The 18,120-nt window shown below is 43.9% G+C and overlaps 1 protein-coding gene across 2 annotated transcripts in view; it reads right to left on the bottom strand.

Moving 5' to 3' along the window:
• Positions 1-18,120, bottom strand: part of ARHGEF7 (Rho guanine nucleotide exchange factor 7) — a 166,956-nt gene that overhangs the window by 86,792 nt on the left and 62,044 nt on the right. For both annotated transcript variants that reach the window (XM_073556843.1, XM_073556842.1), the window contains exons 4-5: positions 10,845-10,975; positions 8,182-8,383 (exon numbers count right to left, since the gene is read on the bottom strand). In XM_073556843.1, the coding sequence (XP_073412944.1) occupies positions 8,182-8,383; positions 10,845-10,975 (333 nt within the window). The remainder of the gene's footprint in view (positions 1-8,181; positions 8,384-10,844; positions 10,976-18,120) is intronic.

Genomic DNA, 18,120 nt, shown 5'->3' with positions numbered 1-18,120 from the left:
AACTGGGGGGGGGGGGGGTGTTTCCTTTTATAGAAGGGGAAGACAGTGCAGATAGAGACCTGGGCACAAATAATGAAATTGGGGGTGGCATGGGGGGTGGGGTTAGAACAGTTAATAATTTAAGAAAGAATAGAGGTACAGAGAGATACATAAAGTGTATGTATACTAATGCCAGAAGCCTCGCCAACAAAATGGAGGAATTGGAGTTAATGTTGTTGGAACATAATTATGACATGGTGGGGATATCTGAGACATGGCTGGACGAGAGCCACGACTGCGCAGTTAATTTACAGGGCTATAGTATGTTCAGAAATGACCGTACAAATAAGCGAGGGGGAGGCGTGTGTTTATATGTAAAATCATCCTTAAAACCCATCCTTCGGGATAATATATATGAATCTAATGAAAATGTAGAGTACCTGTGGGTAGAGATAAGGGGAGGGGGGAAAATAATAAATTACTGATAGGGGTTTGTTATAAGTCTCCAAAAATAATGGAAGCAACAGAGAATATCCTCTTAAAGCAAATAGATGAAGCGGCAACTCAAGGAGAAGTCATCATTATGGGGGATTTCAACTACCCAGAAATACATTGGGGAACCGAAACCTGCAGTTCCAGCAAAGGTAATAGGTTTTTGACAACTATGAGAGACAATTACCTTTCACAACTGGTTCAGGTCCCAACAAGAGGGGGGCACTGCTAGACCTAATATTAACCAACAGGCCAGACCGCATATCAAATATAAGGGTTGAGGGTCACTTGGGTAATAGTGATCACAAGATAATAAGTTTTCATGTATTCTTTCATAAGATGTGTAGTAGAGGGGTTACAAGGACACTAAACTTCAGGAAGGCAAATTTCCAACGGACGAGAGATGATCTTGGTGCAATTAACTGGAATGATATCCTGAGACATAAAAACACACAGACAATGGGAGACGTTTATTAGCATCTTGAATAGGACCTGTGCACGATATATACCGTATGGGAACAAACATGTTAGAAATAGGAGGAGACCACTATGGCTAAATAGAGCTGTAAGGGGAGCAATACGTGACCAAAATAAAGCATTTAGAGAATTAAGGTAAGTAGGTAGTAGTGAGGCATTAAATACAGAAAACTAAATAAATTCTGCAAAAAGCAAATCAAAATAGCAAAGATTGAGACAGAGAGACTCATTGCCAGAGAAAGTAAAAATAATCCCAAAATATTCTTTAACTACATAAATAGTAAGAAGCTAAAAAAATTACAGTATTGGTCCCCTTAAAAATAGTCTGGGTGAAATGGTGGATGAGGAAAAAGCCAATATGCTAAATGACTTTTTTCAACAGTATTTACACAAGAAAATCCCATGACGGATAACGTGATCAGGGATAAAAATTCTCAATTAAATGTCACCTGCTTAACCCAGCAGGAAGTACGGCGGCGTCAAAAAACTCAAAACAATTGATAAATCCCAGTGCCCGGATGGGATACACCCCCGAGTACTGCAAGAATTAAGCAGAGTCATAGGTAGACCATTATTTTTAATCTTTAAAGATTCCATAATAACAGGGTCTGTACCACAGGACTGGCGTATAGCAAATGAGGTGGCAATATTCAAAAAGGGGACAAAAACTGAACTTGGAAATTATAGGCCAGTAAGTTTAACCTCAACTGTGGGTAAAATCCTGGAGGGTTTTCTAAGAGATACTATACTGGAGTATCTGGAGAAGAATAACCTCATGACCCAGTATCAACATGGGTTTACAAGGGACCGTTCCGGTCAGACTAATCTGATAAGCTTTTATGAAGAGGTAAGTTCTGGACTGGACCAAGGGAATGCAGTGGACGAGGTGTACATGAGCTTTTCAAAAGCTTTTGATACGGTGCCACACAAAAGGTTGATACATAAAATGAGAACAATGGGGATAGGGGAAAATATGTGTAAGTGGGTTAAGAGCTGGCTCAGGAATAGGAAACAAAGGGTGGTTATTAATGGAGCACACTCGGACTGGGTCACGGTTAGCAGTGGGGTACCACAGGGGTCAGTTTTGGGCCCGCTTCTTTTTAACATATTTATTAATGACCTCGTAGGGGGCATAGAGAGTAGAATTTCAATATTTGCAGATGACACTAAACTCTGCAGGGTAATCAATACAGAGAAGGACAATTTTATATTACAGGAGGATTTATGTAAACTAGAAGCTTGGGCTGATAAATGGCAAATGAGCTTTAATGGGGATAAATGTAAGGTCATGCACTTGGGTAGAACGAACAAGATGTATAATTATGTGCTTAATTGTAAAACACTGGGCAAAACTGTCACTGAAAAAGACCTGGGTGTACGGGTGGACGACAAACTCACATTTAGTGGCCAGTGTCAGGCAGCTGCTGCAAAGGCAAATAAAATAATGGGATGCATTAAAAGAGGCATAGATGCTCATGAGGAGAACATAATTTTACCTCTATATAAGTCACTAGTGCGACCACACTTAGAATACTTTGTACAGTTCTGGTCTCCGGTGTATAAGAAAGACATAGCTGAACTGGAGCGGGTGCAGAGAAGAGCGACCAAGGTTATTAGTGAACTTTAGGGTCTGCAATACCAAGACAGGTTATTACACTTGAGGTTATTTAGTTTGGAAAATCGAAGGCTTAGGGGTGATCTTATTAAAATATATAAATATATGCAAGGACAATACAAAGACCTTTCTAATGATCTTTTTACTCTTAGACCTGTGACGGGGACAAGGTGGCATCCTCTACGTCTGGAGGAAAGAAGGTTTAAGCATACTCACACACTCGGATTCTTTACTGTAAGAGCAGTGAGAATATGGAACTCTCTGCCATATGATGTTGTAATGAGTGATTCCCTACTAAAATTTAAGAAGGGACTGGATGCCTTTCTTAAAAAGTATAATATTAAAGGTATATACACTAGTTTCCTTAATATTGCGTTGATCCAGGGAGCTAGTCTGATTGCCGTATGTGGAGTCGGGAAGGAATTTTTTTCCCCAATGTAAAGCTTACTGTTTGCCACGTGGGTTTTTTTTGCCTACCTCTGGATCAACATGTTAGGGAAAGTTAGGATAGGATATGGGTTGAACTAGATAGACTTAAAGTGTTCCTTCAACCTTAATAACCATGTTATTATGTTACTATGTTATGACGCTTAAATGAAAAAGCCTGATCATTAGGTTTTGATGTGGCGTCCCCAATGTTAAATGGTCTCATTGACTGCGGCAATGAGGCCCTGGACCATATCCTTGACCTGGAACTGTTCTGGCCCGTACTCAGAATCCTCCTCTGAGTGTATTTCCGATAATGCCTCGCCTGATTCCAGGGGTGAGGCAGACGCCCAGAGGAATTCTGGCGGTGAGATGGAGACAGGAGGAGACCTGGGTTGAAGGTCTTGTCTAAACCTTTTACGTCCTCTAGAAGGCTCAAAAGGAGGCTCCTTTGGTGCTCCTATGTCCACTGGAGTCTGAAGTGGCAATCTGTTAAGCGCAGTTACCAAGGTATGTGATACCCTGGCAATGTCAGACACAGACTTAGATAAGGAAGAGGCCCATTCTGGACACTCGCTGTTTCTCGTGGCGATGGATGGCCCCTGGGCGGCCATGCTCCAGGGGCAATGTGGGAGCTCTGACAGGCAAAACGAGGGGGGGGCTGCACCTGCTCTCCATCGTAGGTGACACCGTAGGTCTGCTGCAATCTGAGCAGAGTGGCGAGGACTGACCTGAAGGAGGCCTTACATTGCATTTGGTACATACAAAATATTTGACCAAGGTCACTGAAGCAGATGAGGAGGAGCAGGACTGTTCTCCCTTGGGCATACTGACAGGTTTTACCTGGTGCCAACGGTCGGGGGTAGAAAGCGGAGTGAAGGAGCAACCTGTAGTGCAGTACTCACATACCCACGGCCTGTGTGCCCGCCGCAGCTGCCTGCCGCCCGAAGGCTGATGAGGGTGAGAGAGAGAGCGAGGTCAACAGCCCTGCCTAGAACCTTATGAAATCCCCGCCCAGAAGCGGTGGGCGGGGCCCTGCTCTGGCCTCCTGGAGCACCAAAATGGCGCTAGTACAGGAAAAGGAAGCCGGGGGTGGAGCCTGCTGCCGGAATCCAGTGTCGACCTTGCTGGGCTCCTGCTGGAGCCCAGGGCCATAATGCCGCCACGGGAGGAGGCTGGAACCGCGCTGCACCGCGTGCTTGAAAGTAAGTGTTGGCTCTTAACATAAGTATAGAGCCATGGGCTGTAAGCCCGAGTGCCGATTAGAGCGGTCACATTCAGCCAGAGCGGATGGTAAGCAGATCATACAACGCTGCAGCCTCTTACCTCCAGCTCACCCCGTAACAGGGGTCTGTTATCTGCATGAAAAGATTGCATTTCTACTCTGTATCCCTCCATGGTTACCTGAAAAGGAACGACGCACATTGAGGTAGGCATGGGTCTGCGAGAGACCCCTGTCCACCTCCTGCTGACACTAAGCAAAATTGATTGTCCTACAGCCGGTCGGAGGCGGAGTTAATATTTTTTTCATGCATAGTGTCAACCTCCTAGTGACAGCAGCACAAACCCACGGTTTCTGGATCCCAGAAACTCACTCAGCTTTTATCACACACACCGATTACAAGCAAATGGGTCACAGGTGAGGAACTCACCTTTAGGAGTCATTCAAACCCTTGTGTCAACTTCTGAGCATGCTATCAAGCCAAAATCACCAGGGTATGTAAACTTTTGATCAAGGTCATTTGGATGTTTTGGGATGTCATTATGATTTAAAAAGAGAAAACACAGTAGTTTGACAATAAATGGCTTCATTCAACCACTAACCAAGAGTGGAGAAAAAGTTGTGGGGTTATCATTCATATTCTCTGAAAAAAGTCCAAGAAAGTAAAAATTTAGCTGGGGTATGTAAACTTTTGAGCACAACCGTATATGTAAAATTTCATAAGTGTCACAGCTTTGTGTTTCTTTTTCTCAGAACATTTGGGCACCATCAGTAATTTGGTGTGTAATGATTATATTTGCTTTGCCCACAAGGTCATCACTTCTACAGAGTAATATAAACTCAAGAAAAGAAAGATTTTTCCATGCTGGACTGTAACTTGTACCATCATTGCTACCTTGTAATATAAAGTCAGAAGGAACAAATTAATTGTCCGACAGCTTTCTAGATGTGTTTTTCAGTTAACCTTAAATTCCCAACTTGTAATGACATTAAAAGTGAACCAGACAGGAGATTCAGGAGGCCCAAACCACAGGCAGCATTGACTGGATGTGTAGATGTAAGGCTAGTTTCACATTAGCGTTTACGGCCGCAGCGTCTGGCTGCGCACGGCTGCCGCTAAGCCCCGCCCCCTGCTGCGCCTCCGCCGGTAGCTCTGCCTACAGACGCATGAAGCTGCATGCGTCCTGCGTCCCCTATCTTTAGGACTGGGGACGCAGGCTGTGCGCAGTATGCGTTTGGCGGCGCATGCGTCCTTTTGACGCTGCGCCGAGCGCACCAAATTGCAACCTGTTGTGTTTGGCGCTGGTCGGCGCAGCGTCAAAAGGACGCATGCGCCGCCAAACGCATACTGCGCACGGCCTGCGTCCCCAGTGCTAAAGATACGGGACGCAGGACGCATGCAGCATCTTGCGTCCATAGGCGGAGCTACCGTCGGAGGAGCTGCAGGGGGCGGGGCTTAGCTGCGGCCGTAAACGCTAATGTGAAACTAGCCTTACTCTGAAACACTGCAGCATTTCTAAGCGAACATACTGTGAGCAGCCGGCCAGGGACTAATGGTCCGTTTACACAGACAAACAGGCGGCACTAAATGACCATCGATCAGGAACTATTTACTGATCGGTGGTCATTGAATAGCCTCTTTACACAGACAGACTGAGGTAAGCGATGTGCACTGAACAATCTGTGATAGATCGGTCAGTGCACATAGGCTGCCATTGTACTTTATGGCAGGAGTTTACAGAGGACTATGAACTGTCGAGAACGATGATCTTTGCTGTTTGCTCGTTCATCAGCAGTCTCTTTACAATGAGGGATTATGCAGCTCAATAATCAGCATTTACACTGAAAAATTAAGAGTCCCAGAAGACCATGAGAATGATACCCAGGCTGCTTCGATACCCATGACTGACAGATCTTTCAACTGGCGAGTCTCAGTAAGTGGGATGCGGAGAAGCTGCTGGAGACCTGCCTTGGACTAGTCCTCCAAAACGCATAGTACACAGTATGTACACAAAATGTGTAGTACACAAAATGAATAGTTTATTTTCGTTGGAACGCCACAGTCAGTGTGATATATGCTGCCTGGGGTTTGGGCAGCATTCATCTCCTGTCAGGTTCCCTTTAACGCTCTAACAAAAAAATTACCATTTACACACCTTTTATAAATATATTTAGTCTGATGGTGCTCTGAGAGTTGTATATACAGATAGCCTTAATCTCTATGTGCACACGCTGCGGTTTTTGCTGCGGTTACGCTGCGGTTTTGGCCGCAGAACTGCAGCAGTTCTGCAGACAGTGTACAGTAGCATGTTATACTATGGGATTTAAAATTTTCTGTGCACATGCTGCAGATTTTTAACTGCGGAAAAGCTGCGGTTTTAAATCCACAGAAAGAAATGACATGTCAATTCTTTTCTGCGGATTCTGCTGCGGTTTACCATCTCCTCCATTGTAGAGGTGATAATTCACAGGCCAATCCGCAGGTAAAACCACAGATCATTTTACCTGCGGTTCCGCAGATAACAAATCTGCAGACCAATCCGCAGCGTGTGCACATAGCCTCAGAGTTTGACCACCACACGAGCATTTTCTGCTAATTAGTATAGAGCGACGGCAGGATGCCCTTCGCCCAAATATTTCTGTCCCGTGACCGGAGAAGACGTTTTAATACAAGACTAGAGCCTGGCACTAAACCACCTAGAAACTAATTGCTGGCCTGGTGACTTTCCTTATGGATGTTACAAGCTCATGTTCTTTTGTATGCTTGTAAAATGGCAATAAGACGCATGCTGCTGGAACAGGTGTATTCACTGCATTTATCTTTTACTACCTCACAGGCAAGAATTACAGACTGGTAATACTGAAGCAGCTAGAAGGCTATACACACTGCCACTGGCACCAGTTTACTGCCCTTAGGATGAGATCTGCTGTATGTTCAATGGGCACAGGCACAGTTTGGCCAGGTACATGGGCCCCCAAAATTACTTGCTTAAATTATTGACACACTCAGTGAAGTGACACTTTTTACTGAAAATGTTAAAAGGAATCTGTCACCCCCGGGAAGTACATGACCTATTAATGTGAGCATACAGGTAATAGAAACGTTACACTAGTCCTACCTGTATGCCTCATATTAATGTTCTTGTTGTTGAGAAATGTTGTATTCTGTTTTTATGCTAACGATTTCTTCCAGGTTCTGGGGTGTGCGGTGTCTGGAAGAAATCCCTGCCCCATGTCTTCCTTCTAATACTACTCCACTCCCATCACCATCAGGAATCCTGCGCCCTGCACGACCCTCCACAATACATGCCTCTTCCTTCTGTGGGCACTGCATTCAGGGATCTTGTGCGCAAGCGAGTCACTGTGACCTCTGGTGTGCACCCCGATAATATGCTCTCCCCCTTCTTCCCTGCAGTCATCTCTAGGATCCATGTCTACATGGTGATGACTAGGCAGAGAGGAAGTGGGGAGAGCATTACGTCACTGGCAGGGAAGTCACCAGCGCCTGCGCAGAAATCCCTGAATGCAGTGTCCTCAGATTGGAGGATGACGTACTTAATGTGGAGGGAGTGCAGGGCGCATGATTACGGGGCCATAACTGATGTGCATCGGAGGGGATAGTATTATAATGAAGACAGGGGCAGGGATTTCTTCCAGACACCACACACCCCAGAGCCTGGAAGAAATCATTAGCATAAAGACAGAATATAACATTTCACATCAACAATATCTGTTAATATGAGGTATACAGGTAGGACTAGTGTAACATTTCTATTGCCTGTATGCATATATTAATAGGTCGTATACGTCCGGGGAGGGAGGTAAGGGGGGGGAAGAGACAGATTCCGTTTAAGTAGTAACCATTCCAAGTAAGATGCTACCTTAGACTACTTGCTTAGAAGTGTACATCTATATGTATATTATAACTGGGGCACTCATACAAAATGAGGTTAAGAAAAGAGATACCTACCAGAAGACTTGATTTCTCTGACATAATTGCTCGGGAACCATCCTGTCTTGCCACTGTGTGTTCCCTCCCACCAGCCGCCTTCTTCCAGCCGTGTAACATGGATTATATCACCCTTACAGAAAGACAGTTCATCCTCATTGGTTTGTTGAAAATTAAACTTTGCCCTCACCACCATGTGATGGTTACTATTATCGGTCATGTCCTAAAACAGAAGATAAAATTATTAGAGAAAACATTGTGATTAAATGAAATGTCGATTTGTCAACCACCTCCATACTACCGATAGAAGAAAGTACCTTGAAATTTCAGCTTGGAGACCAGACTTGTGACTGATGCTCCGGACTACAGTACCAGCTGTAACTCCAGAACTGTCATGCAATATATTGTATTCACAAGCAGGAGGAGTTTTAGGATTTGCTCACTCCTACAGTATGTTGCACATTCCTTCATATTTCACAAGAAAAACAATGCTGTCAAACAAAGGACACCTCGGTCGGTCCAATAAGTAAATGAGGTCCTGTCAGCCTCAGGGGTGTGTGCCGTTTGACAAGTATAGTTCAGTATTGTGACTTCCACCATAAATACCACAATGCAAGTGTGAAAAAAAGAATCTGCTGGTGTTGAAAAGGTGAATAGTAATATATATATATATTTTTTTTTTTTTTTTGCAGAAATGTGGCACAGCAGCATTACATATAGTTTAAGCTTTTCTACTGTTCCAGAAGTCTACAACATAGCTGGCTGAAAAACTCATAAGAAGGATTCATACAAGGCTCTAACAAAGGAAAATGGATTCCATGCTTACGGATGCAAAGGCCATTTCCCTGTTCCTCGAGTAGGGATTGGTCTGCAGGTTAACAAGACAAATCGTTTCTATAAAACTACAAGTAGAGAAGAGCAACTTTAAAGTGGAATTGAACTCCCCTTAAATTTAAATTTTTTTTTTCAAGATTCATATTCTCCAGAAAATACATTTTCCATAATTAGCTCCTCACAAACTCAGCAAAAAGGCGGCAAGCTGCAGCAGCCATTTTTCTAAACTATAGACACCCAGGCAAACTTAAAATAATAGGTAATACTTAATTCACCTCACCTGCCACCCACCCAAGCCACCTGGACCTCCTCCGTACCTCTTAGGGTGTGTGCACACGTTGCTGTTTTTGCTGCGGATCCGCAGCGGATTTGGTCCAGCGGATCCGCAGCAGTTTCCATGCTGTTTACAGTACCATGGAAACCTATGGAAAATCAAATCTGCTGTGCACATGCTGCAGAAAATTCCGCGCAGATTTGCTACGGTTTATTTTCCACAGCATGTTACGTCTTTTTTTTGCGGAACTTCAGCTGCAGTGTACGTTTTGGGACATACAAATCTCTCTCTCCGCACTGCCAAACACACTAGAACCTGCATCAAATCCGCGGTACAAATGCATGTGTTTTACCCTGCGGTTTCTGCCAAGAGATGCGGATTCTCTGCAGAAAAAGCTGCAGACTAATCCGCAACGTACACACCATTAGTTTCCCGTTCAACTGTTGCGGACATCCTACTTGGCCTGTTCACTCCAGGCTAGGGACTTCCAGCACAACAAGGCCTCTGAAGTCCCTGCCCGTTGTGACAGCCTGTGTGACTACACGGCAAAACGGAAAGGGGGGTTGGGGGGGAGAAGATTTTTGTGCTTAAATCTCATTTATTACACCCTGGGGTCTGAAGAGTCCTCAGAACGTAATAAACACTCAATTCGCAAAGAATAACTTCTCTGCATATAAGCATGATTTGCAAAATTCAAATCACAGCAGAACCACTCATCTCTACTTACCAGTGATAGACACACAAAGAAATGATAGGAAAGAGTGGCAGCCCCATGCTTAACCAGCCCCCAAAGTGTATCCTTTCCCTTTGCAAAGTGACAGGCAAGTATTCACTCGAAGGGGATTTTTTCAGGTCAATGCAGAGACTATACTGGACAAAGAAGCAATTGACAAGACTGCAGCAAGGTCGCTGTATTTCACATATACACATTTTGTGATAATCGATATATTTATGATTAAAGCTAGATTTGAAGCTTTCACCCTTCAATTTTTTTTCTTTATATGGCTGGTGAGAATGCAGGATGAGCACTTTTCTAAAACTCCACAAACAAGTTTCTGTGCTGTTGGAAAGCTGGGTGATAAATTTAACTGGTCACTCATGCCTGCTTAGGGCATATAACGATACACAGAAGGAAAAAAGAAAATGCACAATGCAGAAATTCACAATGGGAATATACTATAAGACAAAGCCACTGTGCAGACATCTGCTGAGCACAATAACGTAAATGTTTCTGGACATTAATGAACCTTGGATACAAGGACAAACTTTTATTCGAATGTATTTCCTGGTGGCCAGTCTAATTCCAAGAAAAATATGTACGATGCCAAGATATACAAAGCCAAGCAAAACAGGCTAAAATTTGCTGGAAGATATTAAAGTTAGAAAATTAAGAATGCAAATTCATAAGGACGCATTATAAATCAATTCCGAGGTTATGTGAGGTTACAGTTAATGTTTAGTTGTGCATTGTAGAAATCTTGATTGATGAGAATTTATAGCATCTTCACAGCCCAGGAATAAAGAAATCACATAAAATAATGCAGCTACATATATAAAAAAAGATAAAACAACTCACCAGGCTTCGATATTGACCCTGCAATAATTTTGATGACCGGCTGAGTACAGACTGGGACCCAAGGGAATCAAATGACTTAATCCGGTGTGAAGATGGACGGGCACAGACAGAGTCGCTCCCCAAGCCAATATCTAAGGTTTTAAAATATATACAAAGTTATATTTACAAAGAAAAACATTTTTAACCACAATGATGGCACACTAGATGAGTTTCCAGCTTTGATCCTGTTAGGTGACGTTCCCCGGAAAAGTTTTTGGTGAGTTTTTGAGATGTGTATTTTCGCTGTGCAAACAAATGTGTTTTATACAGGGATGTGGAGTCAGTATAAAATCTACCGACTCCTAAAATATATAATAAATTAGATACAGTAGTACAATGCAGAATGTGCTGTAAATGTTTTCAGAAGAATTTGGGAAAGTTATGTCTGTTCTGTTCCTGATCTAAGGGTTTTGGCTGTTAACGGAGATGAATCTATGCTGCACTTTATATACATGTTCTGTAGTGACCAGTGCTGTGGAGTCGGAGGCGAGATGAATCTCTGCTGCACTTTATGTACATGCTCAGTAGTGACCAGTGCTGTGGAGTCGAAGGTGAGATGAATCTGTGCTGCACGTTATGTACATGCTCTGTAGTGACCAGTGCTGTGGAGTCGGAGGTGAGATAAATCTGTGCTGCACTTTATGCACATGTTCTGTAGTGACCAGTGCTGTGGAGTCGGAGGTGAGATGAATCTGTGCTGCACTTTATGTACATGCTCTGTAGTGACCAGTGCTGTGGGATCGGAGGTGAGATGAATCTGTGCTGCACTTTATGTACATGCTCAGTAGTGACCAGTGCTGTGGAGTCGTAGATGAGATGAATCTGTGCTGCACGTTATGTACATGCTATGTAGTGACCAGTGCTGTGGGATCGGAGGTGAGATGAATCTTTGCTGCACTTTATGTACATGCTCAGTAGTGACCAGTGCTGTACAGTCGGAGGTGAGATGAATCTTTGCTGCACTTTATGTACATGCTCAGTAGTGAGGCAGTGATGTGGGGTCGGAGGTGAGATGAATCTGTGCTGCACTTTATGTACATGCTCAGTAGTGAGGCAGTGCTGGGGAGTCGGAGGTGAGATGAATCTGTGCTGCACTTTATGTACATGCTCAGTAGTGACCAGTGCTGTGGAGTCGGAGGTGAGATGAATCTGTGTGGCACTTTATGTACATGCTCTGTAGTGACCAGTGCTGTGGAGTCGGAGGTGAGATGAATCTGTGCTGCACTTTATGTACATGTTCTGTAGTGACAAGTGCTGTGGAGTCGGAGGTGAGATGAATCTGTGCTGCACGTTATGTACATGCTCAGTAGTGACCAGTGCTGTGGAGTCGGAGGTGAGATAAATCTGTGCTGCACTTTATGTACATGCTCTGTAGTGACCAGTGCTGTGGAGTCAGAGGTGAGATGAATCTGTGCTGCACTTTATGTACATTCTCTGTAGTGACCAGTGCTGTGGAGTCGGAGGTGAGATGAATCTGTGCTGCACTTTATGTACATGCTCAGTAGTGACCAGTGCTGTGGAGTCGGAGGTGAGATGAATCTGTGCTGCACGTTATGTACATGCTCAGTAGTGACCAGTGCTGTGGAGTCGGAGGTGAGATGAATCTGTGCTGCACTTTATGTACATGTTCTGTAGTGACCAGTGCTGTGGAGTCGGAGGTGAGATGAATCTGTGCTGCACTTTATGTACATGCTCAGTAGTGACCAGTGCTGTGGAGTCGGAGGTGAGATGAATCTGTGCTGCACGTTATGTACATGCTCTGTAGTGACCAGTGCTGTGGAGTCGGAGGTGAGATGAATCTGTGTGGCACTTTATGTACATGCCCTGTAGTGACCAGTGCTGTGTAGTCGGAGGTGAGATGAATCTTTGCTGCACTTTATGTACAGTGCCTACAAGTAGTATTCAACCCCCTGCAGATTTAGCAGGTTTGATAAGATGCAAATAAGTTAGAGCCTTCAAACTTCACACAAGAGCAGGATTTATTAACAGATGCATAAATCTTACAAACCAAAAAGTTATGTTGCTCAGTTAAATTTTAATAAATTTTAAACATAAAAGTGTGGGTCAATTATTATTCAACCCCTAGGTTAAATATTTTGTGGAATAACCCTTGTTTGCAATTACAGCTAATAATCGTCTTTTATAAGACCTGATCAGGCCGGCACAGGTCTCTGGAGTTATCTTGGCCCACTCCTCCATGCAGATCTTCTCCAAGTTATCTAGGTTCTTTGGGTGTCTCATGTGGACTTTAATCTTGAGCTCCTTCCACAAGTTTTCAATTGGGTTAAGGTCAGGAGACTGACTAGGCCACTCCAACACCTTGATTTTTTGCCTCTTGAACCAGGCCTTGGTTTTCTTGGCTGTGTGCTTTGGGTCGTTGTCTTGTTGGAAGATGAAATGACGACACATCTTAAGATCCTTGATGGAGGAGCGGAGGTTCTTGGCCAAAATATTCAGGTAGGCCGTGCTATCCATCTTCCCATGGATGCGGACCAGATGGCCAGGCCCCTTGGCTGAGAAACAGCCCCACAGCATGATGCTGCCACCACCATGCTTGACTGTAGGGATGGTATTCTTGGGGTCGTATGCAGTGCCATCCAGTCTCCAAACATCACGTGTGTGGTTGGCACCAAAGATCTCGATCTTGGTCTCATCAGACCAGAGAACCTTGACCCAGTCTGTCTCAGAGTCCTCCAAGTGATCATGAGCAAACTGTAGACGAGCCTTGACATGACGCTTTGAAAGTAAAGGTACCTTACGGGCTCGTCTGGAACGGAGACCATTGCGGTGGAGTACGTTACTTATGGTATTGACTGAAACCAATGTCCCCACTGCCATGAGATCTTCCCGGAGCTCCTTCCTTGTTGTCCTTGGGTTAGCCTTGACTCTTCGGACAAGCCTGGCCTCGGCACGGGAGGAAACTTTCAAAGGCTGTCCAGGCCGTGGAAGGCTAACAGTAGTTCCATAAGCCTTCCACTTCCGGATGATGCTCCTAACAGTGGAGACAGGTAGGCCCAACTCCTTGGAAAGGGTTTTGTACCCCTTGCCAGCCTTGTGACCCTCCACGATCTTGTTTCTGATGGCCTTGGAATGCTCCTTTGTCTTTCCCATGTTGACCATGTGTGAGTGCTGTTCACAAGTTTGGGGAGGGTCTTAAATAGTCAGAAAAGGCTGGAAAAAGAGATAATTAATCCAAACATGTGAAGCTCATTGTTCTTTGTGCCTGAAATACTTCTTAATACTTTAGGGGAACCAAACAGAATTCTGGTGGTTTGAGAGGTTGAATAATAAATGACCCTCTGAATAAACTTTTCACAATTTAAAAAAAAATTAAACAAAGAAATAACATTCTTTTTTGCTGCAGTGCATTTCACACTTCCAGGCTGATCTACAGTCCAAATGTCACAATGCCAAGTTAATTCCGAATGTGTAAACCTGCTAAATCTGCAGGGGGTTGAATACTACTTGTAGGCACTGTACATGCTCAGTAGTGAGGCAGTGCTGTGGGGTCGGAGGTGAGATGAATCTGTGCTGCACTTTATGTACATGCTCTGTAGTGACCAGTGCTGTGGAGTCGGAGGTGAGATGAATCTGTGCTGCACTTTATGCACATGCTCAGTAGTGACCAGTGCTGGGGAGTTGTAGATGAGATGAATCTGGGCTGCACTTTATGTACATGCACAGTCGTGACCAACGCTGGAGAGTTGGAGTCAGGGAAATTGAGGAGTCAGAGTTTTGGGTTGCCGACTAAACACAGCCCTGATTTTACAATTCCAGCAAAGTGGATGGGATTTAGGAAAATCTCAAGCCTACTGGATTTTCTTGAGGTTGAATAACCTGACCTGCACTGCATTTTTAAAATCCGCTACACGACAATTCCGATTATGGCTATGTGGAGCCTTCTGCAAGGATTTAACCCATAGAATTGTATGAAATGCAGAAAATCTGTAAGAAACACTTTTTTTTTAGGAAGTTTCTATGGTGAAAAAGCACATAATCAGCACAGGATGGTATCAAAGTTTTCCCAAAGCCAAATACCAGGAACTATCGAAAACAGCAGCTTAAAGGGCTTGTCCAATCCAAATCGATAAATCTGCAGTCACTATGTGACTGCAGACTTATGAATCCCCCCTAGCGCGCACACCTGTTTCAACGGTTTCTGAGCAGGGCCTGGGTATACATTATATATATTCCCAGGCAAAGGGCATGCCCTCTCTCCTTGCACTTGTATTGAGCCAAGTCTGCGCACCGACTAGACATGGGGGCGTCTGACAGGTGGGCATGGCCTCGTAACATACAAGTGTATGGAGAGTGAGAGGGAGGCTCAGAAACCAGCTAATTCATAAGTCTGCAGTTACACACATTTGGACCTGGACAACACCTTTAATTTAAACATGACATATCAAATGAGAAACACCGCAGCATCAAAACCACAATAAAAACAGATGTGGGGTGGGGTGGGTTGGTGGTGGTCGGGGAGAACACAGACGCAATAAAAAAAACTGCTATTAACCTAATTTAGCCAATAGGTGCAGAAATGCTGCAGAAAACGTGCATCAAAGACTCACCAACTGCATATTGTGGGAACTGAAGGGCAACTAACATTTGTGTAAATAATGAGGTCTACAGAATTTATTTTTCAAAAGTCCTATGGGCTTCCAAGATCTCAGCTTGCTGTCATTCTGACCTGTAACGCCACACACATCTCTTTCAAACAAGGGTGTTTATTAAGGTTATTAAAGTGTTTATTAAAGGCACTAAATAAAGGAAATATTTTGAAGATCACAACTGTAGTGAATCACTACTTGACGTGATTTTTGTTTTCCTTGATGGGATAGTAAGTCACTTACAAGTCTTGCAGGTTTTAATGTGGATGCAGTCACTACATTTTACAATGTAGAATGCATACATTATTAATGGGACCCTGTCACCAGTTTTTCCCAATATATTCTAGTATTCTACGCCACCACAGCTCAGCCTCCTATTAAAGTATTCTACAATGTTCTACATATGTGCAATTCGCCCGGTAAGGTGGGGGAGGGGCTTTTTATACTCACCTACGCTCTTCAATACAAAAAGTGAAACTCATTATATAGAGTCATTACAAACAAAGTAACCTATTTCAAGTGTTTATTTCTGTTAATGTTGATGATTATGGCTTACAGCCAATGAAAACCCAAAAGTCATTATCTCAGTAAATTAGAATAATTAAAAAAGAAAAACATATGGAAAGGCTTCCTCAGAATTTAAAAAGATCCCTTATAGTCTCTTTCAGTAGGTTCCACAATCATGGGGAAGACTGCCGACTTGACAGATGTCCAGAAGGCAGTCATTGACACACTCCACTAGGAGGGTAAGCCATAAAAAGTCATTGCTAAAGAAACTGGCTGTTCACAGAGTGCTGTATCCAGGTATATGAATGTAAACTTCATTGAAAGGAAAAAGTGTGGTAGAAAAAAGTGCACAAGCAACCAGGATAACTGCAGCCTTGAAAGAATTGTTAAGAAAAAGCCACAAGGAGTGGATTTATGCTGGAGTCATTGCTTCAAGAGCCACCACACACAGACGTATCTAGGACATGGACTACAAGTGTCGCATTCTTTGTGTCAAGCCACTCATGACCAATAGACAACGCCAAAAGCGTCTTACCTGGGCCAAGGAAAAAAAGAACTGGACTGTTGCTCATTGGTCCAACGTGTTGTTTTCAGATGAACGTAAATTTTGCATTTCATTTGGAAATCAAGATCCCAGAGTCTGGAGGAAGAATGGAGAGGCACACAATCCAAGCTGCTTGACGTCTAGTGTGAAGTTTCTACAAACAATTATGGTTTGGGGAGCCATTTCATCTGATGGTGTAGGTCCACTGTGTTTTATCTAGACAAAAGTCAGCGCAGCTGTCTACCAGGAAATTTTAGAGCACTTCATGCTTCCCTCTGCCGTGAAGCTTTTTGGAGATGGAAATTTCATTCTCCAGTAGGACTTGGCCCCTGTCCACACTGCCAAAAGTACCAATACCTGGTTTAAAAACAACAGTATCACTGTGCTTGAATGGCCAGCAAACTCGCCTGACCTTTACCCCATAGAGAATCTACGGGGTATTGTCAAGAGGAAGATAAGAGACACCAGACCCAACAATGCAGATGAGCTGTAGACTGATATGAAAGCAACCTGGGCTTCCATAACACCTCAGCAGTGCCACAGGCTGATTTGCATCAATGCGGCGTGGCATGGAGGCAAAGGAGCCCTGACCAAGAATTGAGTGCATTTACTGAATATGCATTTCAGTAGGCCAACATTTCAGATTTTAAAATACGTTTTCAAGCTACTGTTATAAAGTATTCTAATTTACTGAGATAATGACTTTAGGTTTTCACTGGCCATAATCATCAACATTAACAGAAATAAACACTTGAAATAGATCACTCTGTTTGTAATGACTATATAGGAGTTTCACTTTTTGTATTGGTAATGAGGAACGGAAATAAATTAACCTTTTGATGATATTCTAATTTTGTGAGAAGCAATGCAGTTGTCCTTCTATGCTTTGTGCGAATGATGCAACCTACGTCATCCACACAGGCGCTTGCGCACTTCTCTCTGCCATGCCATGGGTAGAGCAAACTACTGTTCTGCCCATGTGCCGGGAAAGGCCAAAGACAGCCAACACATTAGAGTACTTTGAGGTAGCTTAATCAGAAGAATACCACATGTCTAATTGGATATATTTGCTAATACAATTATTACAACTACTACATAGTGGAATAGGATCTTGGAGACGGGAATAACCCTTTAAATTTAGCCCATTGGGGATTTGCAAAAGCAACTATCCAGTAGTGGACAACCCTTTTAAGGTGCTAAGGCTAGTTTCACACTAGCGTTTATTCCACGCAGCGCACGGCGCCGCTAAGCCCCCTGCCGGCTCCCTGCCCGCCCCATCCGGTCATCGCCGCCTACTATCGCACATGGATGCTTGTGATCTGCGCACCCTATCTTTAGCATAGGGTGCGCAGTTCATGCGCTGGCCATGCGCTAGTAGGATTTCGGCGTGCGCTGCGCACTTTTGAAGGTGCGCCGAAATGCAACATGCTGCGTTCGGAGCACACGGACGCACCTTCAAAAGTGCGCAGCGCACGCCAAAATTCTATTAGCGCACGGCCAGCGCACCCTATGCTAAAGATAGGGTGTGCAGATCGCAAGCGTCCATGTGCGATAGTAGGCAGCGATGACCGGATGGGGC

The sequence above is a fragment of the Dendrobates tinctorius genome, unplaced genomic scaffold, assembly GCF_039654945.1.
Source record: "Dendrobates tinctorius isolate UK_male_01 unplaced genomic scaffold, ASM3965494v1 ptg000240l, whole genome shotgun sequence".
NCBI lineage: Eukaryota > Metazoa > Chordata > Amphibia > Anura > Dendrobatidae > Dendrobates > Dendrobates tinctorius.
Note: the sequence above shows the minus strand (reverse complement) of the source record. Positions and strands in the feature narration are given on the sequence as shown.